General features: G+C 39.8%; 1 protein-coding gene across 6 annotated transcripts; it reads left to right on the forward strand.

Annotated features, from left to right (window-relative positions):
• mapk6 (mitogen-activated protein kinase 6) lies at window positions 1-24987 on the forward strand. Of its 6 annotated transcripts, none has more exons than XM_072470637.1 (6): window positions 1-192; window positions 9011-10214; window positions 19678-19822; window positions 20753-20917; window positions 21350-21551; window positions 22476-24987. In XM_072470637.1, the coding sequence occupies exons 2-6, from the start codon at window positions 9660-9662 to the stop codon at window positions 23608-23610; spliced, it is 2202 nt and encodes a 733-aa protein (XP_072326738.1). In that variant the 5' UTR covers window positions 1-192; window positions 9011-9659; the 3' UTR covers window positions 23611-24987. The 6 variants fall into 6 exon arrangements, with proteins under 6 accessions (XP_072326738.1, XP_072326737.1, XP_072326739.1 ...); XM_072470636.1 differs by lacking the exon at window positions 1-192 and adding an exon at window positions 1689-1833; XM_072470642.1 differs by lacking the exon at window positions 1-192 and adding an exon at window positions 1704-1833 and having other exon boundaries at window positions 9011-9054.

Here is a 24987-nt window from a genome sequence, read left to right on the forward strand (position 1 = left end):
CACGCAGCCACTCACGGTGGCCTTGACTCGGAGTAAATGGAAGGCAGAAACAGCACCTGAATTTAAAAAAAATAATTAGTGACCGCTCGCTTCTCCAGAACCTGGAGTCTTTCCGCCTGGCTGTGAGATAAACTCTAATACCTAGAGGACAGTCCTTGAATTAACCGCTGCCAAACTCCAACCAAAAAAATGGTAAGCTGCTTCACAACAAACTTGCCACTTTTTTAGTGATTAGTGCATGATTGAGAATCACGTCGATTCCCCGCTCTGTTTTGGATAACATCGATTGCTGTTGGCAGATTGGTGAAGCTGTCCCCAAGTGTAATAGCTACATGTAGCTCCCCTCTTGTCCCGTGTCAATTGGAGTGAAGTGTATTGTTACTGTTTTAGAACGCTGTTGACTTGTATGATGTACAATCGGCGTCTCGGCCGTTGGGAGCGACAATATTGTTCAAGAGTTTCATTTTGTAACTCCCATGTTGATTTCAGTTATAAGGTGGATTCCACCTTATAATGTGGAGAAATGTGGTTTCTCCCGCATTAAATTTAGATTCCTCTGACCTATTCCATCGCCGGCCATCCATTTCCCCCCCAAACCCAGTTACAACGTCGTATATATTATTAGAACTTTCCTCCTTTAGTTATGTCCGAGCGCAGGTGTTGTCCTGACACTTAGACAAAACATTAAACATGCTCCTGATGTGAAATAGAGGATTGCAAGCAGCATCTATTTGATATAGCACGGGCTTTCCCATTTGACCCAGATAAATGATTACAATATAATTGCATTAGGTCCTGCAACGCGGAACACATTATCTTACAATCCGGCGTCCTGACTGCCTAAGAAAATGAAACAGAATAAGAAACAACGTTTGGAGGCAGTCGTTTATCTCAGGCATGTACACAGGTGCGACTGAAGGTCGTGTTTTTTCCTTCAGATCCGCTACTGTGGATACTGTTCCGGCGGTACCAATGGTAAAAGCACATGGCACAACCTAGCACTGGCGACATTGCACACGGCGTGTCAGATTACTGTGCAACTTCAAAAGAAAAACAATACCCATTTAATTCATTGTTTGGTCACTTCATTGTATCTCCAGTTACTATGGCAATCCATGTTATTTCATCATTTTTTGTTGTTGTTGTCGTGCTGTTATGAATTAGCCGCCGGGCCCATCATAAAGTTGCATCTAACCGGACTTGCACCCGAACCTTGTGGATTAAGCGAAGAGTGAAGCAGAGAGCGCGAGTCAGGCCAAATTCTAATTGAGACAGCACCCACAAGGAGGCGAGGGGGTAGCTGGATGCAGACGTAAGAAGCGAATGTCCAACTTTGGCAGTATTTAAACAAAAAAATGAAAGTTAAAATCGCGGTGGAAACTGAAGAACTTCGTTCTGCAATTTGAAAGACTGAGCCTGCAGCAGGGGTTTTTAATTTTTCAGTAAGATGCTGCCAAAGAGTGGGGGGGGGGGGGGGGGGGGGGGGGGGTAAAATATCTAACTGGGGGAGTATGTACAGATCATAATTTACGTGCTTAATGCACGTTTTTTTTTTGCATGGCCATTATTTTTGGTTGTTGAAGTGGGGGGGACATGTGCCAGTGCTGGGAGGGTCAGACTGGACATTGCTGCTGCTTGCAGGAGGCAGGTTTGAATTTGCCGCCGGGCCGCGCGGGGGCTGTCGGGTAGCGGGGAGGCCGCGCGCGCTGGATGGTGGGTCTCGGTTGCTGCGCCTTCTCCGGCGGCGTCGAGTCAAGTGGCGGGCGGCAGCGGCGAGGAGGACCGAGCGGCGGCACCGCACTCGAAGCTTTCCTTATGCTTTTGGGACGCCGAGTGAGTAGTTCGCGGGATGATTTGGCGGGGGTGGAGGTTTGATTTTGAGTGTGTGTGTGAGAGGGGAAAGTCTCTCGCTCCAAGTCTTCTTTGTCTTGAAAGGAGCGCAGCCCCGGCTCTTGAGGCCGGAGCCAGAGAGAGACCTCCGCTCGGACAAGCGGCTCCATCCCCTCCTGGACGGACGCGGCTGTTAAATAAAATCTATCGACCGAACCGGCACAACAAACAACAGAGGAAAAGAAAGGTTTTTAAAAAAATTTGAAGAGAGTAAGAGCCGCGGAGTTGACGATTGACAGCCGCGCGGCCCAATCAGCGCCGGAGCCGGCTGCGATGGGCGGGGGCTCTGCGCCAATCAGCGAGTGGGAGGGGGCGAGACCTTTCGGGCCGCCATCAAGTTTGGTCGCCCCCCCCCCCCCCCCGCACGGATTCCATCAAGTGTTGGTGGACCGGCGCGGCTGCTTTCGGAGTGGTTTTTTAATGTTTGTTGGGGTTGACAACGCGCCGGTCGGTTTTCAAGAAAACTCGCCCACGCGTTTGGGAACCCAGTTGAGCCCGCTGAGCTTTGCAGTCCTTGCAGTGGCGAGCACAAGAGCCGGATTAAAGTGAAGCTGTCGACAGCTCTCTTCCCCCGCGCCTCGTTGTCCCAGCCAGAGGCTTGTGGATCACAATCTCATTGTTCCAGCAACACGCGGTGAGGCTCCAACAAGCTGCTTCACCGTGGTCTTCCAAAGTCACAACCCCCACTTCCCCATTGGACTTGCTTGGGATTTAAACAATCCCTTTAACTTCAAAAAAAGAGTGCAGCAATTGCATTTTAATACAGAATAATCAATTAATTTAATACACAAAGTGAATACTTTAGAACACTTTCTATCTCACCCCATCTATTACACCCCATCTATCTCCTACTAAAGGACACCTGACTGTTTCCCCACTTTGCGCGAGAATTGTTGCAATGGAGCAACACTGGCCGTATCAATCTTTCTCAACCTTTTTCTTCCATATGTGGAAAGGTGAGACTGGATTTCCATACCCCCTTCTCCTCCTCCTCCCCCCCCCCCCCCCCCCCCCCAATGCCATTAAAGCCTCCAGGCAGTGAGTAATATTTCCAAGGCAATGAAACGTCAACGACTCGGTTTGCTCATAGGAGACGACGTGGCTCATTTTCATGTGACTCACGCGGTGTTTTTTTTTCTCTTAACAAAAGTTGCGGGTGGTTTTTCTTGTGACGCTAATGACGGGGTTGAATGGCCGACTCGGATGGGTGTTCCGCGGCTGGGCTTCGCTAAATTGATCTGAACCGCATTCATTTTTTTAAAAAGTCCACCCGATTTCTTTCGAGCCTGGCCTCAAACGTGGCCTGTGACCCGAAGTACCGACCCACAATGGTCCTCGCTAATGTTCGCGGAAACAATGGACTCATTTTAAATTGTCCTTGGGTACAATTGGCGGAATTATAATTGAGTTTAGATTACCTGTGTGTTAGTTTCTCTCCATTGAAATGAGATCAGATGCTGGATTAGTCGATCACGTGATGAGTTTCCCTGCTGGGGATTTTTATTTCTGCTGGAGGGTAATTCTTCACTGAAAATTACTTTCCGACAGTAGGCATTACCAAACGGGCTTTCCCTTTTTGAGTGAACTAATTTCGATTCGTTTTTATCAATTTTCATATTAAATGCCAGTGCCCGACAGCTTGGTCAGTACACCATATTCAGGTATTAAATATTGGACGGAGCGCTTTTGAAGCTTGATAGTCTGATTTAAATACGATAGTTTTAAGAAGTCGTGATTTTTATCACTCAGCGCAATTTCGTACATAATTTATAAGTGGTGGACGTGAGACGAGTATGAAGGTGTGGTTAACATATCGCTGTATTTCTGCAACTAGTGCGCATATGTGATCTTCAGTTCTGACGGCGATGGGTTGAAGGATCGCATGAAAAATGTACGAGGAGGCAGCAGTGTGTGACAATTTTGTATTATAGCCTTTAATCAGATGTTGAACGAATTGTTAGGATTTTGTTTTCATTGGGAAGGTTGTAATTGGAGGCACAGGAAAGCAGAGACAGTGGCTTAACAGCCCTGCTTCTCAGTGTCATAGGGTGCAAGTTCTACTGTGACGTTAGTACACCAAATGCTACACGTTCGGGTTTCCTCCTGGTGCTCCGGTTTCACCCCATAGTCCAAAGCTATGCACGTTAGGTGGATTGGCCAGGCTAAATTGCTCCTTTAGTGACCAAAGGTTAGCTGGTGTTATGGTGTAGGTCTTCTATAATTCTTCCGGTATCCAAATGCCAGATGATAGGAAATTCCACTTTATAATTATATTATGAATCGGGTTTGTTACTCTGCCTTAAATGTGACGGGGTGAGTGCTTTAACTGATAATGGTTTTAAATTATGGAAATATTTGAAGCAGCTGAGAGCTTTTCATCCCAATAAATTTAGTTTTAACTTTGTCACATGAACCAAACTAAAAACTACAGCAGGAAATACAAATAATTAAATCTAAGGTGCCTTGCAGCTCTTGCACACCATTGGTCACTTTGAACTGCTCAATCAAAAAATGTTTGTGGGGAGGGGGACGAGGAGGGAAAAATGAAAATGAGATAACAGTTAACTCCAAAATTCAATCCAAAAGGTGTGCATTTATATGAAGTTGATGTTAAATTGAATATTTGCTGCAGTTAAGTTCTGAACAATCTATGTAGGAGGTATGAATAGAATACATAATAATGGAGGTTAATTTAACATAGGACATGTCACTAGTCATTAATGAGTGATCTTCAGAAATTATTCCTTGTGTGATTTGTTTATCTGCCGTATTAAATTAGGTATATAGCTCAATGTAGAAGGGGACCTCCTGTGAGTTATTAAGAACCTCTAAGAAATAAATTCAAATCTATTTATTAGTGTGAGGATATTATACTAAGTCACTATTATCAAGTCCCAGAGGATGCTTTTGTTCTGGTTGTATGGTGGGAGGCATTTTCAGCACGATCCAGGATTTTTGCATACTATATTGGAAATTTCTCTGCCCCTTCTCCAAAAACGTGTGCTAAATTTTAAAACTCCAAACCATGATTACAGTAATTGAAGATCAAAATTCTGCAAATGCTGGAAATCTGAAATAAAAACAAAATACTAGAAAAACTCTGACCGTTGAAAGGACGACTTGAGGAATGTTAGCTGTTTCATCCTCCACAGATGCTGCCTGACTTGAGTATTTCCAGCATTTTCCGTGATCATAATCCAGTTTAGTGCTGTCTTCAAATAATAATCCTGACCAAATGTAATTGAAGTATAACAAAAATGTAGTTTGTCTGTTAACTGTTAAGACATTACCATTAAGTTCTGTTGATGGTGTCCACTCCCTGCCCTGCCCGTCACTTGCAAAGTCAGTTTATAGTAGGAAGCTGATACGTGTGAAAATTCTGATTGGACTGAGATAGCTCTGGTGCAACTTTCAAACTATTGTGGGTTAATTGGGGAATGTGTATGGGAAGCACCAGTTCCACTTTCTGAATAAATTGGCATGGGCTTAAGTAGGGTGCTCTTTCCAAGAGCTGGTGCAGACTCGATGGGCCGAGTGGCCTCCTGCACTGTAAATTCTATGATACCTGATTTTTCTTCACTTTGACCCTTTCTACACAGCCTCAATTTGGACATTTAATTAGAATCAGTGGGAGATCTCTTGTAAAACATCCAGTTTCTGTTCTGTTTTTACTCTTTTTGGGTTAAGTATTGAGCATTGTAAACACTATGGATTTACATAAATCTAATCTGCTCTGTCATAAATTTCCATGCTTTAGTTCAGTGGGTGGGTGCAGAACTTCCATGCAGCATTTGCTGTTACTTAATAGGCAGCATCCTTTAGTCGCTCTATTCTCCCTTCTGCGGGAAACAAATGGTTACTACCTCTCCAATAGTATGGCAGAGATTAGGAGTTCCAAATGTGGGTTAAAATCTAAATCTTTCCACTCAAGTATTCCATTAACCTTGGTGCACATCTGTTTTTCAAATTACATTTTTAATAGAAGAGGTAATTATTTTCAAACCTAGAAGATGTGTTCCGCATTGTCCTTATTGTTTTGATCTATGCAAAATATGAAAAGTAATTAATAGAGGAGAATAATATTTGATAAACATGGCCCATCACTGATGGTTACTGCATGAAAGAAAGTATCTGGTGGGAAACTGTTATGGATTAATGATTGCTTTCCAGATACTCCCACCTGGCATATTATTCAACACAAAACTATTACATTTTTGTTCAGTTGAGATATGCAGTTAGTGAACAAGACCATCCAAATGTGTCACTTTTTTTTCTTTGTTCATGAGATATTTATTGCCCATTTCTATTGCCCTGGAAGGTGGTGGTTAGCCACCGTCTTGAACCACTGCAGTCCATGTCGTGTAGGTACATGTAAAGTGCTGCTTGAGAGAGTGTTCCATGATTTTGACCAAGTGACAATGAAGGAATGGTGATCGTAGTTCCAAATAGGATGGTGTGGTTTAGAGGGGAAATTGCAGGAGGTGGTGTTTCCATGCATTTTGCTGCTCTTGGTCGTCTAATGGAATAGGTGTGGGCTTGTTGAAGGAGATTTGGTGAGTTGCTGCACTGCATCTTCTAGAAGGTATGTTTTGCTGTTATGGCACCAGTGATGGAAGGTGTGAGTTTTCGAGGTGGATGGGATGCGGATGAAGTGAGCTGCTTTGTCCTGGGTGGTGACCAGCTTTTTGCCTGTTGTTCAAGCAACAGTGGAGGGTAATCGAAACATAGGCCTTGGTCACCTCAGAATTATCAGCCTCTGACCTGCTGTTGTAGCCACAGTATTGGTATGGCTGGTCCAGCTCAATTTGTCGTCAATAGTGAGTCCCCAGGATGTTGACTTCATATAACCTGAACAGTTCTACTCTAGGAACCGAACAAACCCGGGAAGTCAAACAACATGCGTTGCAAAGCCGTTTTATCCTTATTAATCACAAAGATTAAAACATTTTGCATCCCAGTGTATTCTAATTAGGTTAGGCAGATTATTCAGTTTTTTTGACATTGATAAAATAGACATTGACCACATTTAGTTCTAACTTTTGGGGTTATAAATGTGGGGTTATAAACGTGGACTCCTGGCCCATATGCCTGTGGCTCGCTATATCTGTGTAAGAAAATAAAATGAACCATAAATTGTCTTTTGGGTCTTCGTGTATTACATCAGTATTGCATTATGCACTTCAAGTATATTCACAAGTTCTTTTTATTAAATCTCTGAAACCAGATTAAATACGTACAAGATGGTCATTGGTGTGTAGCAGTTCATTAAACTGATATGATGGACACATTAATGGATAGGAATGGGAATAAGTGTTCCAAATCTAAATTTTGCTTCAAAAATGAAATGCAAATGTTGGACGTGTTTACTTATCCCTTTCTAAGAACCATCTGTTCTGTCATGTATTAAATCCAGATGGTGAGATTTGGGCAAATTGAGTGCTTACCATGCTTAATATTTAACCCACAGGAGCTGAAAGATTTATTTTGTGCTCAATTAAGTTTATTCCATTCAGATCATATGCCTGATAATGGGGAGGGGAAGCTTGACCTGACTAACGTTGTCATAACTGCAAAATGACTTGCATTATTTTAGCCATTTGTGTGGATAGTGTGCAAAAGCACTCCTGGAGTTTAGACATTTTAGCAGTCATTTTATTTTGTCCAAAGTGCTAAGCAATGTGATGTTCAGCTTGGAAATTAATACATTTATAAAAAAAAAAAAAATAAAATAAATTTGAGTACCCAATTCATTTTTTCCAATTAAGTGACAATTTAGCATGGCCAACCCACCTACCCGGCATATCTTTGGGTTGTGGGGGCAAAACCCACGCAAACACTGGGAGAATGTGCAAACTCCACACGGACAGTGACCCAGAGCTGGGATCGAACCTGGGACCGTGGCGCCGTGAGGCAACAGTGCTAACCACCATGCTGCCCCTTGGAAATCAATTCTTGTAGATTCTAATTCAAATAACATTTTTAAGATGTTCTTTTATTCTTGTGCAGTGATGCATGGGATTGTGTCCGGATCTTCAGGACAATTTTCTTAACTCTCAAACAGCAATTAAATATCAAACTTTACTGAAATAGCGCCACTTTTATTTTAACTTCACCACATAAATATTTTTCTTCAGACTTCCTGTTGTCTCCAAACTGCCAGTGGCGAATGTACAGAACGAGTGGTGTAAACATCTAAAAGCATATAGCATAATAATATTATCTTTAGTTACAGGGTAGGCATTCTGGAGAAATGGTGCCAATTTACTTGCTTTTTGTGTCGTAACAATTAATTTTTTAAAATTTCAAACTCCCATTTAAATATTTTCTTTCTACAAAGATTAAAACCCTTTGTGATTTGATGTTGTCCACAGATAGGCCTGTTGACTATTTTACAAATTTAAGTTCTAAAACTGGAAGAATTTTCTCCTGTTACTTATGTTTTGTTGCAACCTCGTGTGACTGGGTGAATTGTTCTGTTCAATTCAATTTCTGCTGCAAGCTTCTGTTAATAAATATATTGATGGTGAAAGTAAATTGAACAAGTGAGTTAGTTATAGGGAAATATTAAGATGAATATACTGGTGCGCAAACTGCCCTCGTCTATTACAAATTTGAACTGAATAGCTTAAGCTCCAAAATCAAATCAAGTCATCAAGTAACTGCCATCTGATCACTTCCAAATGCACTGGAACTTTAATTCTTGTTTTCAGTTGCATTCTCCTTTCATCCTCCTTGTTCATTGAACCTCCTCCCTAATTTCAAAGTTTGTAATGCAATACTCTGATCTTTAAATAGAAGAGGCTGCATAGTACAACAGTGCTGACACTCAAGATGACTCCTGTCACTGTTTAGACCACTGTTTGGGTGGTAAAGCCAGAAAAGCAGGCAAGAAAATATTTAGCAGATTAGCACCTATAAACTTTGCAGTCTTTGCAACACATCGTCAATATCCTGTGTTTAAAGAATCGTAAGATTATAAGACTATTAGCTCATTTGTTTTATTCCTCCCTCTTTAAAGTGGAAAATTAAAACAGATTTTGCACTTATAATTACAATTGTTTGATGTAAATTCTTTGAATCCATTACTTAACATTTCTTCTTTTTTCTTTTTGTTTTATAGGTTGTCCAAGTATAAAATGGATGATAGCTTTGATTGTGACTGCGGTGAGCTCGAGCCACCTGATCATTAACGGGAGTCATCTTTTAGAGATAGAAAGCTGCCACAAGTTCACTGCTTGTCCAGGCTATAGTTAAAAGGAAAGAAAAAGTGCTCATCAGCACTGTAGAATGATGCTGCTCAGGACCAGTCTTACACTGAATGTATCTGCACTATGAGGAGGATGTCAATAGAGGTTTATAACACATATATGTATTGTCACACACCCTGTTAAATGTTAGCCTGTTTACAACAGTAGTTTGGATGCATCTGTTTGTCAAAGTTCATTCCGTTGCAATCAAACTTTAGTTTAAATTTTAATGTCTGCAGGGATGCCCGTTTTTGAATTAGAAGCTTAACATTTACTGACCTAGGTCAGACCTGAATTTCTATTCTTCAAAGCTGTTCATTCTTGACAGGAAGGATTGAACGGAGGACAGAGCTGACCTAGTTTAGCGAGGATAGATGGCGCATACATTTCAAAGAGAAAATATCTTGAAGTTAAAAGGTTAATGTTGGCTCGCTCTTTGTTGTGGAAACTGATTTTTCAATAGCTTAGTTTTGACATAGGATTGGCCATCTGATAGAAGAGGAAAGCTTGAGGGTTATCAACATGGCAGAAAAGTTTGGAAGTTTAATGAACATTCATGGTTTTGATTTGGGTGCTCGGTATATGGACTTGAAGCCACTCGGGTATGGTGGCAATGGCCTGGTTTTCTCTGCTGTGGACAATGACTGTGACAAGCGAGTGGCTGTCAAGAAAATTGTCCTGAGTGACCCACAGAGTGTCAAACATGCCTTGCGAGAGATCAAAATCATCCGACGACTTGACAATGATAACATAGTGAAGGTGTTTGAGATTTTGGGTCCAAGTGGGATACCGATGTCTGATGATGTGGGTGCCATCACAGAACTGAATGCAGTATACATTGTTCAAGAGTACATGGAGACCGATCTAGCGAAGCTGTTGGAACAGAGTCCATTCTCAGAAGAGCATGCAAGGCTCTTCATGTACCAGCTGCTTCGTGGGCTAAAATACATCCATTCAGCTAATGTTCTGCACAGGGATCTCAAACCGGCTAATCTCTTCATTAACACTGAGGATCTGGTGCTGAAAATAGGGGATTTTGGTCTGGCGCGCATCATGGATCCCCATTACTCTCACAAAGTAAGTTTTAATTTCTTACCCATGAACAAATAAGGTAGTCGTGTTGTTAGTACTGGCTGTCATTGTTCAGATCTTTTGCAATAACTTTTAGCAAGAGCACAATATAGTATAAGGAGGATTGAGTAGTGTGTCATTTGTCCACGAGGAACATGTATGCGAGCATCTTGTAATGAAAAATTTTCATGTGGTTTAAAGACCAATTGAGTAAACTAAATTGCTTAGCTGTACAACGGTACTTAATCATACTAATTTTGCAACCTTTTTAATAAAAAATAGTAGAAATAGTTTTAAAATACTGATCTCTAGAATGGAGGAATAGAAAAGTGGCATTCCAGACGTATAGGAGTGTTGTATTGGTTCTGTTGGCGGTACGGTATTGTAAATTTTAGTCAGCAGCTTGTCTTCACGGGTGTGTGTAATCTATATCACAGCTCTAATGCAATGCACTGCTTATGGTTTGGCATGGACTGGTATGCACTTTTTAACCAGGAAATGGCAATGCTAAAAATTGACCATTTTCACTTCTAATGCCCTGTGTCTGTTGTACACTCGGCCATTATATCAATTAGCTGCAGAAAGATCTGCCTCGTGCTGAATATCAGATGAGTGCCTTCCTTTTACCGCTGTTACTTGTGCAATTTCCATATTGTAAGCAGATAGATAAAAAGGCTGGATTTTATTACATTTCTTTGCCAGCATATACATTTATCATAATTGCTGTGCCCTGACATCGTTTTCATTGACCTAGAAGAACAAGACTCTTCCTTTCTCTACCCATGACACCCACTTCCTGTCAATCCCAAAGTTTAGGCCAATTCAGAAGATTGTTTCTGCTTTTCAAACAAGCCATTCTTATTGCCTGTGTGTGAAACTATGTTTAGTGGAAATTTGTAACAGTATTTTAATTAGGATTTCAAACTTGCAGGTTATTCTAAATGTCCATTAGAAATAAATGGTCTGCTCTTCCATCAATTGCCTATTCTAAAATGTGTTCATGCCGTATTGAAATTTTGACTGAAGTAAAATAAATTGACCGCAGTCTTCACACTTAAATCAATGCAATTGGTTCGGCACTATAATTTATTCCTTAAATATTAATAATTTCTAAATGATTATATTTAATTGTGCACAAGGAGGGACTTAGAGTAGATATGAAGAAATGTTTCCCTTTAATAGAGAGGCTAATAATTGGGGGGTATAGATTTTACAATAAAGGGCAAGAGATTGAGGGGTTGAGGTAAAACGTTTTCACCCACAGTGGTGGAAATCTGGAACTCGCTGCCTGAAAGGGTGGTGGATGCGGGAATCCTCAACATTTAAGAAACATTATATGAGTACTTGAAACACGAAAACATGGGAAAATGGGGTTAGAACAGATAGGTGTTTGACGGCTGGCGCAGACACATTGGGCTGATGAGCTGCTTTCTGTAAAACTCGGACTATGAATTGACCACTAGTCTCAGGAGGTTGCTGGAGCCAATCAGATTAAGCAGATTTGAGGATATTCTTTCAAAACCCAAGTTCAGAGCTTCCATAGTCAAGGAATTAGAGAATCCTGACATCCTTACTGTACTATTCAATTGTTCACATCAGATGTACAGATGATGAGCTTTGACACTGCTGACTTTATTCCAGGGTGTAGCTCATGGGTCACATTCTGGCAGAGTTTTATAATGACAGCATGTGATGAGGTAGTGTGCAATAATACTGAGGTGGAGTGACCTTGCTGGTATCCCATTTTGTAGTCCCTTTGGAAATTGAGGCACTAAAATGTTGACATCTGTCACAAGGTTAGCATCTGTTCCGTGTGTGATGATTAAATGGCTGGAAGCTTCTGTTCATGCATTACATTTTATCAGGGAACAGCATATCCCACAGCGAATACTGCCTAAGAAATGTAAACCAGCCTGATAGCAATGAAATGTTTTCAGTTCTAGTGGACAGTGTTCAGGGAAATTAAAGAATGAAACAACACCTCCTACCTGTGCCTGCTCTTTGGTACCAGAGTCCCTCTTCATGGCTCTTTTCCCCTTTCAAGTATTCAACTAATTCTCTTGAAAATTGGTATTGATTCTATTTCCACTGTCACACTGCCTTCTAGGCTGTAACATTTTTAAAAAAAAGTAACCTAGTGTTGCCTCTTGCTCTTGCTAGTTACTTTAAATTCACAGTCTCTTGTTACTGATTCCTTCTTTATCAATACGCTTCATGATTTTGAACATCGCAATCAAAGCTTCTCTTAACTTTCTCTGCTTTAAGGGTAACCCAACTTCTTCAGTCTCTCCATATAACTGAAATCCCACAACCCTGGGAAATCGCTTCTGCAACTTCTTCAAGGCCTTCTTGGTATCTTTTCTAAAGCATGGTGCCCAGAATTGAATGCAATAGCTGAGGCCTATCTAGTATTTTATAAAGGTTTAACCTAACTTTTGCTAAATAAAGCCAAGGATCTCTTTTTTTTTAAACCAGCTTTCTAATAACTGGAATGGAGGGTTGTCTTATGAGGAAAGGTTGGATAGACCAATTTGTTTTCCTGATGAGTTTAGAAGAATAATAGGTGACTTGATTGAAATATACAAGATATTTGAGGGGTCTTGACATGGTGGATGTGAAATGGATGTTTCCTCTTGTGGGAGAATCTAGAATTAGGTGTCATTATTTAAAAATAAGGGGTCGCCCATTTAAGACTGATTGAGTGTTTTTCTGAGGGCAGAGTCTTTTGAACACTCTTCCTCACAATGCCGTGGAAGCAAAATCTCAGAATCTTTTGAAAAACAGGGCTAGGTAGATTCCTGATGAGCAACGGGTGAAAGGCTATCAGAAGTAGGTTAGAATGTGGAGTTGAGGTTAAACCAGAATTTGACTGAATGGTCAGGTGTCCTACTCCTAATTTGTTTGTTCAATCTGTGTGTTTGTTCCTGAGTATGTTTGTGTGTTATCATTTATCCTGCCACCGTGTGAGTGTTTGCAACCCGCATGTCCCTGTTCCTACATTCCTGATAAAATTGTACCATTTCATTCATAATTGCCTCAATTTCTGTTTTAAATTCTATCTGCTATGCATCTTGACAGTCTTATGCTGAGACCTGGTATTGCCTTTCCCAATAGTTATTACATTTCCAAGTTTGTAGTCTGCAAATTTTGAATTATGCCCTGTACATTCAATACATCAATATTTATAATATATTTCAAAAAGAGAAATGGGTCCCAATAGCCAATCTTGAAACTGGGTATATCTGTATACCTCTCCCACCTGGAAACACATCTTGTTCATCAATATTTGCTTTCTGTGCTATAGCCAATTTTATATCCAAGCTCTTACTGACCTTTTTAATCCTTTGGGCCTTATATGCTACTTTTTTTTTTTTTTTTTTTTTTTGAAAGTCCATATGCACAACATTAACCACACTACCCTCTGTTACTTCATCAAGGAATTCAATCTACTCACTCAAACATGATCTTCCATCAATAAATGCATGCCAACCATCATTTGTTAATGAACACTTTTCCAAATAGTTTTTTTTATCCGGTGTATTTGTGTCTAACTGCTGCATTTAACCCTCTTTTTGAAATAGGTGTCACATCTGCAACTCTCCAGTTCTCTGGTACCAGCCCACTATCCAAAGAGGATTGTGGCTAGAACTGTGACAATTTCCATCTTTACTTCCCTCAATAACCTACCGTGGTTCAGATCTGGACCAGATAACCTTTAACTTTTAGTGTTACCAGCATTATATTCCGTATACTTCACCCGGTGTCAATGTATTTACATTGTGTATCTATTGTGTTTCCTATTGTATTGTTTTTTCATATATGGAGCGACCTGCCTGGACTGTACGCAGAACAACAGTTTCACCGTACCTCGGTACACGTGACCAATCTAAATCTTAAAGAACATCCTCTTCATTGGATTCGCTGCTGCTCCCTTTACTGTTGCAAATCTTAAATTATTACATAGGGTTTTGATGTTGGCTGAACATTGGCTTTTGTGTTGGTTTGACCTTCCATCCCAAACAAATAGAACATGTTCAGAATAGGCAGCTGGGCTGAATAGCATAGACATATAATGCATGTTGTGCTGCGAGTGTGATGCTTATAGGATTAAAATAAACTTCAATGCTGTTGGGTATTTTTTTAATCAAAAACCGTTCTCTCGGTTTTCTGGACCATGTGCGAGGAGACAAATCATATTTGAGCTTAGTCCAGGAGCTCGGTGGTGAGCCAAATGCTGGATTAAAGTTATGTAACATCTGCTGGAAGGTCTCTGTGTTTAGTTTTATTTCAGTGCCTGATGTAGCTTTCATGGAGTGGGGTCTTGCTGTTCAGTGCTCTGGCCTCATTTTGAGTGAATGTGGAAAGATTACTGAATGTAACGACCTCAGCACAGAGTAAACAGTTACAGGTACCATGTCTTAAAATTGGCAACCTCTGGCCTGACTCCATGCCAGATTTTGGATCTTGTTGGTTTCGAGGTCAGGCGGTTCAGGCTGAGTTGGGTGGGATCAAGGGTTGCTCAGCGCAGGAAAAAGGCAGGTGCGCAAAGCCAATAACTAGGCGGCATGCTACTGTGCCAATGCAGCAGGGTACAGAAAATATTATTCCCACTGCTCATTATGTGAATATGACGACTTTTTTAATTTGAGGAAAGGAAAATGCTTGGTGTTGTCAAATGCTGATAACTGAAATAGTGCAGCAGAGACTGATTTCACAAACATTTGGCTTCACTGGTACATAAAGCTGCAGTGATCTGGATCATGCCTTTGGCACTTAATCATTTGGGATTTAATTTTAGATTGTGCTGTGCAACCTAGTTTTGAGTTGCAGACATAATTTTTTTTTAAAATCCACTTTCTTCCTCTGCTAGTGAGGGTCTAAAAGACGCTTTTGCCTTTCACACAGTGTGAAATTAAAGCAATTGCACACGGACAACACCCGCTGAAGATGTTTTTCAATGGACAAAATGCCTGTTCCTAAATTAGGAGCTCTCTTTCAACTTTTCAATTTTTGCACAAAATGTTCAGTTTCCCAGAAATGTGACCAGACTTTCTGGTATTGCTTCTATGTTCAAAAAAATCCTACATTTGAAGATCAAATTTCAGTCTTGCTCAGTTTAGTTGAATAAATAATCTCCAATCTAGTTCAAGTTTTATGGTTTGCATTGTTATTTAAAACTAAGAGATTTGTCTTTTAACTGAGCATTCTCTTTACAGACTGTTAGAAGATGAACTTTATCTTACATTTTTGATATGTAGTGACCATTTTCTTCGATTTGAGCAGCAAGGAGGGTGTACCAATGACAGCTGAGTAATACTCATCTCTAATATTTACTCGTCTTCATTCAATTTTAAACTCTCCAGGTTTTAATTAAGCTCGAGTGTCTCCCTTTGTCTGCCATAGGCCACATACAGAAAGGTGAATGTTTAGAAACATTAATCTAAAAGTAAAGGGTGTATTAAATTTTCACTTGCAGATGATTCCTCACACCAAAGGAAGCACTTCAGGTCAGGTGTCCAGAAAGTAAATACTTGGGTATCAGTGGCCTCTTGAATTTTAAAACCTTTTAAGGTTGCCACCAAGTTGGATAAAGGACTCGAGCTATTGTGGTTTGTTCTTTTCAAATTGTTCAAACTTACAATAGAAAATAGTAACAAAAAATGCTAGGAGTACATCACAGATCAGACAGCATCTGTAGATAAAAGTACGTTTTGGGTGTGTATCCTTCATTAGAATAACAACAGAAATGTCATGAGCTGGCTGATCTGTATGTTTAACACTTTCTATCTTTCTTGTTTTTTTAATGCTACCTAGAGTTGGTATTGTTGAGACCTAGTAAAGCAAGACCTAACTAAATCCTTAAGATTACTGGCCCACTGCCACTTTACAAAAATTAAATATGCACTCCTGCTTAAACCCCTTAAACACTGAAGACTGCTTTGAACTAGAAAAAACATAAAAAATGGATGTAAACATTGAAGTAACACTAGTATCACACGCCAAAATCAGCATTCACTTTAACCCATTGGACCTCTTCGATTAACAGTTGCATTTATCTGTTTTTTAAAATTTTGATTAAAAAAAATAACTTTGCAGCGCTTATTAGACGTGGGTGATATTTGAGGAGAGATCACATCTTCCGCTGGTGATTCAATGTAAATTTGAGATTTTCTTTTGATCTATACAAATACAAGCCTATTCCCACAAAAGTCTGGAGCCCACAAACTGTTAGTTTCTCTCTAGCTTGGCTTTGCACACTGAGCTGTAGAAATTCTGCTTGATTCATTTTGTATTTTTGGCCTTATGAAATCACCTTGACGGTATGGTTTCAAATCCTCTTGTCATTTTTTTTTCAATCAAAAGATGGGAGACTTATCCGTGATTATGATAATATAACTTGTAGTAAGCACAGATTGACAGGTCTTCAAATGTTTTAAGTTTGCAGCAGCTCTGACTGTATCAATATCAGGGGAGCAAAGAATAAATTTTGGGCTCTGGTATTAATTTGGCAGCTGCAGTGCTTCGATACTCATTTGAACACTTGTGTAACCAAAAGAGTATCATTGAAGTATTCCCAGTCACTAATTTGCTATAAAATGGGCATTCTGTTATGGTGTTATCCGTAATGCTCACTAGTTCCTAATTTGGCCAATTTTTTTGTTGCACTGAGGTTCTGCTTCCTGATGCCTCCTGTGAGTGACCATTGCTGGTCTGAGCCTTGGTAGCAAGTGAAGCGATCACTACTGAGTAAAATGATCCTTACTTGCTAGCAGTCAGTGTGCGATGCTGGATAGCAATCTGGGATGGGAACCCTGGCGTTTTCATTTACCTTCTACCTAATCCAGGCATCAGGACACCTCTCTGTAAAACTGTAGCATTCTGACCACTGAGATCAACTAACAGCGCAGATTTGGAGACTTAGCTCCATCTTCCTGGATGACCTCGTTGAGTCACTGGTTGAGCGTACTCTGATTGTAATCAAATATTTTATTGGCTTCATTGAGAAATCTGTTTTCTTTAATTGCCAGTTTTCAATTACTCATTTTGTTCCTGAAGGTGCCACTAACATTTTGGCACGCATGATAAACTCAAAACGTTGGGCATTTCCTGACCTATTATTGCATGCTTGATGCCATTCAATTAGGTTTAGTATTTAATATGCTGTGACTATTTAAATGTGCACCTGAATGTAAGGTTTTCATTTCAATGTTAATGCACAGATTTTCCATGTGGCTAATGTATTTCCTAAACATTCCACGTACAAGGGTCCCTTTGTTTTCTCCAGACCTCTCCCTCCCTCTCCTGAAGGCAGCAATTTGTGCCAGGATATGGTTCCACAAGCAGTGGCCCTCCAGTAGTTCTGAAATGGCCATTCTTCATGTGTGAACCGGGATGGTGAGTGCTCATTCTGCTATTCACAGCCAAGCCCTGCCTTTCTCATTCGACGTTCACTTGAAGCAGCAATTGCTGATTTGACATACTGAGCGTTTTCAGAAATTTCTGTTTTTATTTGATTTCCAGCATATGCAGTTTTTTATGTTCATTATTTATACCATTCTCTCTCTGGCTTTGAGCAATAGCTGTGTTTGTACTACGAACAAAGATATTCAGCTACATTTGAGCCAAAATCAGAACCCCTGAATTTGTGTTAATGCAGTCTGGAGGCATAGTTTACAGTTACATGGCAGCCAGTTGAACATTGGTTTTAGTACTGAGCACTGCTGTGCCAGAGTTTTGATTTGATTCTCCAATGCAGTCTGATTCTCATCTCTGCTGTAACAAATAGAAAATTTGGAATAACCTTGGGCTTTGGCTGTGTCGTACCTGCATCACCTTGTGCTTGATTGAGAGACTGGTTGAAGTCAGGAAGCAGGAGCCCTCCTTGCAGATGTGTAGGCTGTTTGGGGCTAGTTTAGCACAGGGCTAAATCGCTGGCTTTGAAAGCAGACCAAGGCAGGCCAGCAGCACGGTTCAATTCCCGTACCAGCCTCCCCGAGCAGGCGCTGGAATGTGGCGACTAGGGGCTTTTCACAGTAACTTCATTTGAAGCCTACTTGTGACAATAAGCAATATTCATTTCATTCAAATACAGGGAAGTAGGGTCTGAGTATGCACTACATCCTACAGTTACTTGTAAGTCATGGTAGAGTAGATGTGAGTGATTGGGATACAGTAATGAATCAATCCGCCTTCTTGATAGTTCCATATTTGTGTTTTAAGGCTAATTTATCATAGATTACTAATTCCATGCAATCACATCATTGAATTAGATACAGGGACATTGGTCTCCAACATTCCCGCAACTGTCTTTTTCCCACACCCCTGTAACCCCTTCCACAAAGTTGTTTGGTTGGCTTTTTATTTCTAATAACTTCCTAATATCTTGGGTATAGTTCTTCAGTCTGCAGGATAATTGGTGAAAAGTACAACCTGTTCCAAGAGTGGCTGTAAAGTTGATGTTTGCACTTGCCTTTAAAACTGCCCAGAGCAGGATGAATAGTATTGCCCTTCTCAGTAGCTGAGTCGTCTTCTGAATGGAAACTATTGCATTCAGAACTATTAACGTGGGGATTGCTGAATGGCCAAATTTTCCTGGATTCTTTAGGTCTTGACTCGGGAGAAAATACACATTAGTGGAAATGTGCAAATGAGGCCAATTTGAAGAGAACGTTCTGAAAGATGTATGAAATCCACATATTGTACGAATAGTAGATAACCTACATCAGTTGTCAACATGCTAATGTCGCATGCCGAATTACACCAGGGTAGAACCATAATTATACCGCATTGTGTTTTTTTGCAACTTTTACTGGCCTACTTTTAAGTTGCGTATTTTGAAAATTGAATTATTAAAAATTAGCTATTTTGAAAATTGAATTATTAAAAATTGGCTAAAGTATTGGAATGGTGTCCAGCATTAACTTTCTGGTCACTAGCATTTTTATTCGCTGACCATGAATTCAACAAGTATTCACACACAACATAGTAAGTGAATCTAGCTAGAAAACTAGCAAAAAATTGAATTTTTATAATTTATGATGGAACATTATATATAATATTTGTATGATTGAACAGCACTGTTTATTCATGTTAGTGTTCCTCACCACTGAACGTTTTATTCACAACTGGTAAAAGTGGGATGCTTTCTGGCAATTGGCACTTTTTAAATATTTGTTTGATAGACCAATAGATGGGCAAAATTAGTCCATGGTGCAGTTTCTGATCAGGTTCAATATTCTACTGTAAAATATAAGCAGTTTCCAAAGCTTCCGAAATTTAAATTCCAGATTGCTGCATGGAATGCCTTAACTGATATATTTCACAGAATTGGATAATACAGAAGATCTGTAAACCAGCCAAGTGTATTTAAGTGGCGTGTGCATGGATTAATATCCTATTTTTGCATATAAGTGACTTGACATACAATGATCCTTTGGAGGGGAAAAAAATGTATAACTTGTTTTTCTAGGGCTATCTGTCAGAAGGATTGGTTACAAAGTGGTACAGATCTCCACGTCTTCTCCTCTCTCCCAACAACTACACCAAAGCTATTGACATGTGGGCTGCTGGCTGCATCTTCGCTGAAATGCTGACGGGCAAAACACTTTTTGCAGGTAAGTTCTGCTAGAACAAAATGAGTTAATAGGAGTGTGTTACATAAATGGTACTTTAGCCTGTATGAAACTTTTTTTTAAACTAAGCAATTACTTTGTTCAAAAAATATATATGTATGTGTTTCAGTGGAATTCATCCTAAATGTCTCTGTTGGCATTTTGAGCATTTGTTGTACTGAGTTCAATATAGCACTTCATTCTCAGAGCCCCTTGGGAGAGGAGAGGTCGGCAAGCACAGTGGTTAGCACTGTTGCTTCACAGCGCCAGGGTTCGATTCCCGCTTGGGTCACTGTCTGTGCGAAGTCGGCACATTCCCCCTGTGTCTGCGTGGGTTTCCTCCGGGTGCTCTGGTTTCCTCCCACAGGTCCTGAAAGACGTACTTGTTAGGTGAATTGGAAATTCTGAATTCTCCCTAAGTGTACCCGAACAGACATCGGAGTGTGGCAACTGAGGGATTTTCACAGTAACTTCATTGCAGTGTTAATGTAAACCTACTTGTGACGCTAATAAAGATTATTATAAGAACCAGGGCGCACAGTCTCTGAATAAGGGACAAACCATTTAGGGCTGAGATGAGGAGGGATGTCTTCACTCAAAGATTGGTGAATCTTTGAATTCTTTACCCCCAGAAGGCTGAGGCAGTTCAGTCATGAGTATATTCAAGACCAAGATCGCTAGATTTCTAGATATTACTGACATCAAGGGGTATGGGGCTCGTGTGGGGAAAATGGCATTGATGTACATGATTACTGATCTCGGTGGTGGAGCAGACTTGAGGGGCTGAATGGCCTACTCTTTCGTTCCCATGTGGAATTGATGGTTTACATGTTATCCCATGTGGAATTAATGGTTTACATGTTATCCCATGTGGAATTAATGGTTTACATGTTATCCGTTCAGATGTTCAATTTTTTTCAAAATTTTGTCTAGGTGCTCATGAGCTGGAACAAATGCAGTTGATTCTTAATTCCATCCCTGTAATCCATGAAGAGGACCTTCAAGAGTTATTGGGTGTAATCCCAGTTTATATACAAAATGACATGACCGAACCCCACAATCCATTACCGCAGCTATTGCCTGGTATCTGTGCTGAAGGTACTTGCTTTATGTAATTTCTTGACTTGAATTTGTATTCTCTTGGAGCAAATTCAAATTTATTTTGGGTGTTTATTAGTTTAATCTGTACTGGCGTAATTTAACTTTCAAGTCTCCAAAATTGCACTTTTTAAATGACCTGGAAAAATTACACGATCACAGCCCCCCAGTGGTTTCCTAATTTTTACAGCATTACTAGACAGAAACCGAAAGGAGGAGAATCCTTAAGGTTAAATCCAGGCTCCTGCATTGTAACATCGATTCAGGATGCGATTGGTGCAGTTCAGGGACTTTTGTGGAAGGAATTACTGACCTTGCAAGTAACTGTTGACATTCAGACAGGAGAATACAATAAGTTACTTGTACAGTTGAAGATTATGTGAAAGGAAATGTTGAGGTTTCTATAAAATGTATTTTTCTTTTGGAACTTAGCATTGGATTTTCTGGAACAAATATTGACCTTCAATCCAATGGACCGACTGACAGCAGCTGAAGCCTTGGCACATCCATACATGAGTATTTATTCCTTCCCTTTGGATGAACCAACATCTACCCACCCCTTTCACATTGAGGATGAAGTTGATGATATTTTGCTAATGGATGAGAGTCACAGCCATATTTACAACTGGGACAGGTAATACAGTTACTAATTCACTTCTAAAATGTTTATTTTCTGTTTGGTAAAATATTTTTGCTCAGATTTTGCTTAAAAAAATCATTAAAGGGGATTTACTTTTGTGCATAACCCCAGTGGGTAGCTTACCACCTTGAGCTTTATTTTAGAGAATTGTTCAGTTTCATTTTACATTGTTTCACGTTGTGCAACATTACAAAGTATTTGCCCCTCCTTTTATGATTAAGATAATATAGGAGCAGGAGGTGGCCATTCGGCCCCTCGGCCTACTCTGCTGTTCAATAAGATCATGTCTGATCCGATTATACACGTATCAGTACTTTCCTGCACGTAATCCTGGACTCGCTGTGACTCACTGCCTAACTCAGCCTGGAATATATTCCATGATACGACTCCACTGCTTGCTGGGAAAGAGAGTTCCAAAGACCAACAATATGTCTGCATGCTGCCTTTATGACCGGGAATCTTATATCTTTGAAATTAAGTTTATTTTTTTGCCATGTCTAATGTGGATTTTGTGCACAATTGATTTGCACTGTGCCTTTAAGATGTTATAAAGATCCTCCATCTATTTCATTGTGATAAGCTCCCACATGGAACAAAATGTGTTCTTCAAAATTGATTTGAGTGTTCAATCTTGGGACAGCTAGTTCTGTCCCAGGGATTGAGACTTCCTAATTTTAACAGGGATCCACAAAAGCACACTTTGTCCCTTTGGTTCAGGGATTGTTAGACCCAAAGATGAAGTTATCTCACTTGTGTGTTTTTTCATGAGTGGTTTAGAAAATATAATATCAAATATGTACTAGTGAATTGCTTGCTGTAGAGTTTTGACAAGGTGATGTTTCAATTTTGGAATCTGTTAAGATGTGGGAATTATGCCTGGTGTCCAGATTTTCTCATTACTTAAATTGTTTGTTTCAGATACCATGAAAGCGAATTGTCAGACCACGACTGGCCTTTGCACAGTAACTTTGAGGCAGATGATGTTCAACGTGATCCACGAGCAATGTCTGACATGACTGAAGAAGATGAGGTACAAGTGGACCCTCGCAAGTATTTAGATGGAGAACGTGAAAAGTATTTGGAGGATCCTGCATTTGACTTGAACTTTTCCAATGAACATTCTTGGCCACATCCAGATCACCACGAAAACAAGTACTGTGATCTGGAATGTGGCCACACCTGTAACTATAAAGTGGGGTCACCATCTTTCTTGGATAACTTGGTGTGGAGGGAGAGTGAAGTGAACCATTACTATGAGCCCAAACTAATTATAGACATATCTAACTGGAAAGAGCAAAGCAGAGAGAAGCCAGATAAAAAAGGCAAATCAAAGTGCGAGAAGAATGGACTGGTGAAAGCACAGTTAGCTCTGGTAGAGGCAACCCACCAGATTGTTGAGAAGGACAAAGAGAAGATTCGGGGATTTGACTTTGATTCTTTCATGGCAAGCACCATCAAGCTTAGTTTGCAGCCAGAGTCTTCTGATATAGACAAGCTGAATGACTTGAACAGTTCAGTGTCCCAGTTGGACCTGAAAAGTTCAATGTCGAATTGCAAGTCTGTCAGTCAGGAGAAAGAAGAGAAGGGGATGGCCAACTTGGCTCAACTGGAGTATCGAAGTCAGAATCCCTGGGAATGCCAGTTTGCAATTGATGGAAGTGGTGGTGGGGATGACAGTTTTCTAATTCACCTAGATGATGAAGCTTGTTGGGACAACAGAAAAGATGAGCAGCTAGTAAAAAGTACATTCACTAGTTACTTAGACAAGTTATTCAACAAAAAAGATGATGTAGAAATAGCAGAATCTGAGCCGGCGAGTGACAGAAAACTGGGGGAAAGGATTAGTGAAGGAAATGTGAAAGAGGTGAGCAGGAATGGGGAAATCCCATTCGGCAAGCAGTTGGAGTCCATCAGTATTCCCCAATTTGACAATCCTGTCAGTTCACCACTGAAATCTAGAGCGATTCAGACCACTTTAGCACCTGCTGCTGCAAAACTGTCTCCTCAGATTCCTCCTAAGACCTATAGTAGCATCTTGAAACATTTGAACTGAATAGAACACTCAGCAGACATTTGTTTTGTATACTTTACTATGTGCATTTGTCTTGTTTTCTTAAGTCTGGAATCTTATTTTTGTAATTTCAACATGTGCTCTTTTGGTTGAATGGTTTACCATTTTTACAAGTCAAATTATTTTTGACATTGCATTTTAATTTTTGTAAACTACGTCATTTGCACACAGTTTAAAATAATGTACATTGCAAAAAAAAACATGACTAATGCAGAAAATTGTGACTATGAAACGGTGGTGAGAAAATGCACTAAGCCAAGTGGACATATTTTATTGGTGAAATGGAAATGAAAAACACCAAGCACAGTCTACTTGCTTTACAAATGGAACGGTTTCCATTTAGGCAAATACACAATTGAAATATACTTGCATGAAATTTTTTTAAATTCATTTGAAAGCAAATTAAAAGTGTTTAAGTCCAACCAGTAAAGTGCATTTGTTTTTCCCCAGCAGTATATTAGACATTTTCTGATAGCTTAAATGTTTCTTAAACATGTGATGCCAGCAAAACCAGCAAATGAATGCAGAACATGGTACGCATGTGTTATCTACCTCAAGGTAACAGCAATGAGTGGCTGACCTTGAGCCACCTACAGTGCTTCACAGCATGCACGTGAACTTAGCCAGCATCACTGTACTAGCAGTTGTTCCCCGTTCGAAAAGCTGTCAGTACTTATAACTTTCTGGTATGCATTTTCCATAGTAAAGTGTTCAGATACATTATTTATTTTAGCAGATGTAAGATTTTTTCTGTATTTATTTTAATTTTATAGTTTCATTGTGACTTTGAAATGAATTTGGGGCATTTTGAAGCTAACTTTGTGTTTAGCACTATAGTTAATTGTGTAAAATGAAAACCACCTCGTCCTGATGCTTGCCCCAATTTCCTGCCTTTAGAATTGGCTTGTTTTGAAAAGAGCATTCACTATATATAGGAATTGGTACATTTTAGTGATGCTTGACTCCCCACTAAATACACCGTAAGAATTTATTTCAAAGCTGATCTTGGAAGTGCTCCAAGAAGTCTTAAATTCTGTGTTTAATTTGTTAAAATGTAAGATTCGAATTTTCTGCATGGAAATAACTGAATTACAAACATTACTGTAAAAGTTAAAACTATAGACAACCGTAAGATGAATGTTGAATTTTCATCTATTTTTATTGTACATTTTTATTACATTTGTAATTTCTCGTCCGCATGATTTCCATAGGTTCAGAATATAGCATGTAGAATTATTTCTGGAAATTTATTTGCATTTACCAATTTAGATACTAAGTTTCTGTATTATTGGTTCTCGCCCTCTTTCCCCCTCCAACCCCAAATCCAAAAAGGAACAAATAAACATAACCCAAACTTAA

This window comes from Scyliorhinus torazame, chromosome 12, assembly GCF_047496885.1.
Source record: "Scyliorhinus torazame isolate Kashiwa2021f chromosome 12, sScyTor2.1, whole genome shotgun sequence".
Taxonomy (NCBI): domain Eukaryota; kingdom Metazoa; phylum Chordata; class Chondrichthyes; order Carcharhiniformes; family Scyliorhinidae; genus Scyliorhinus; species Scyliorhinus torazame.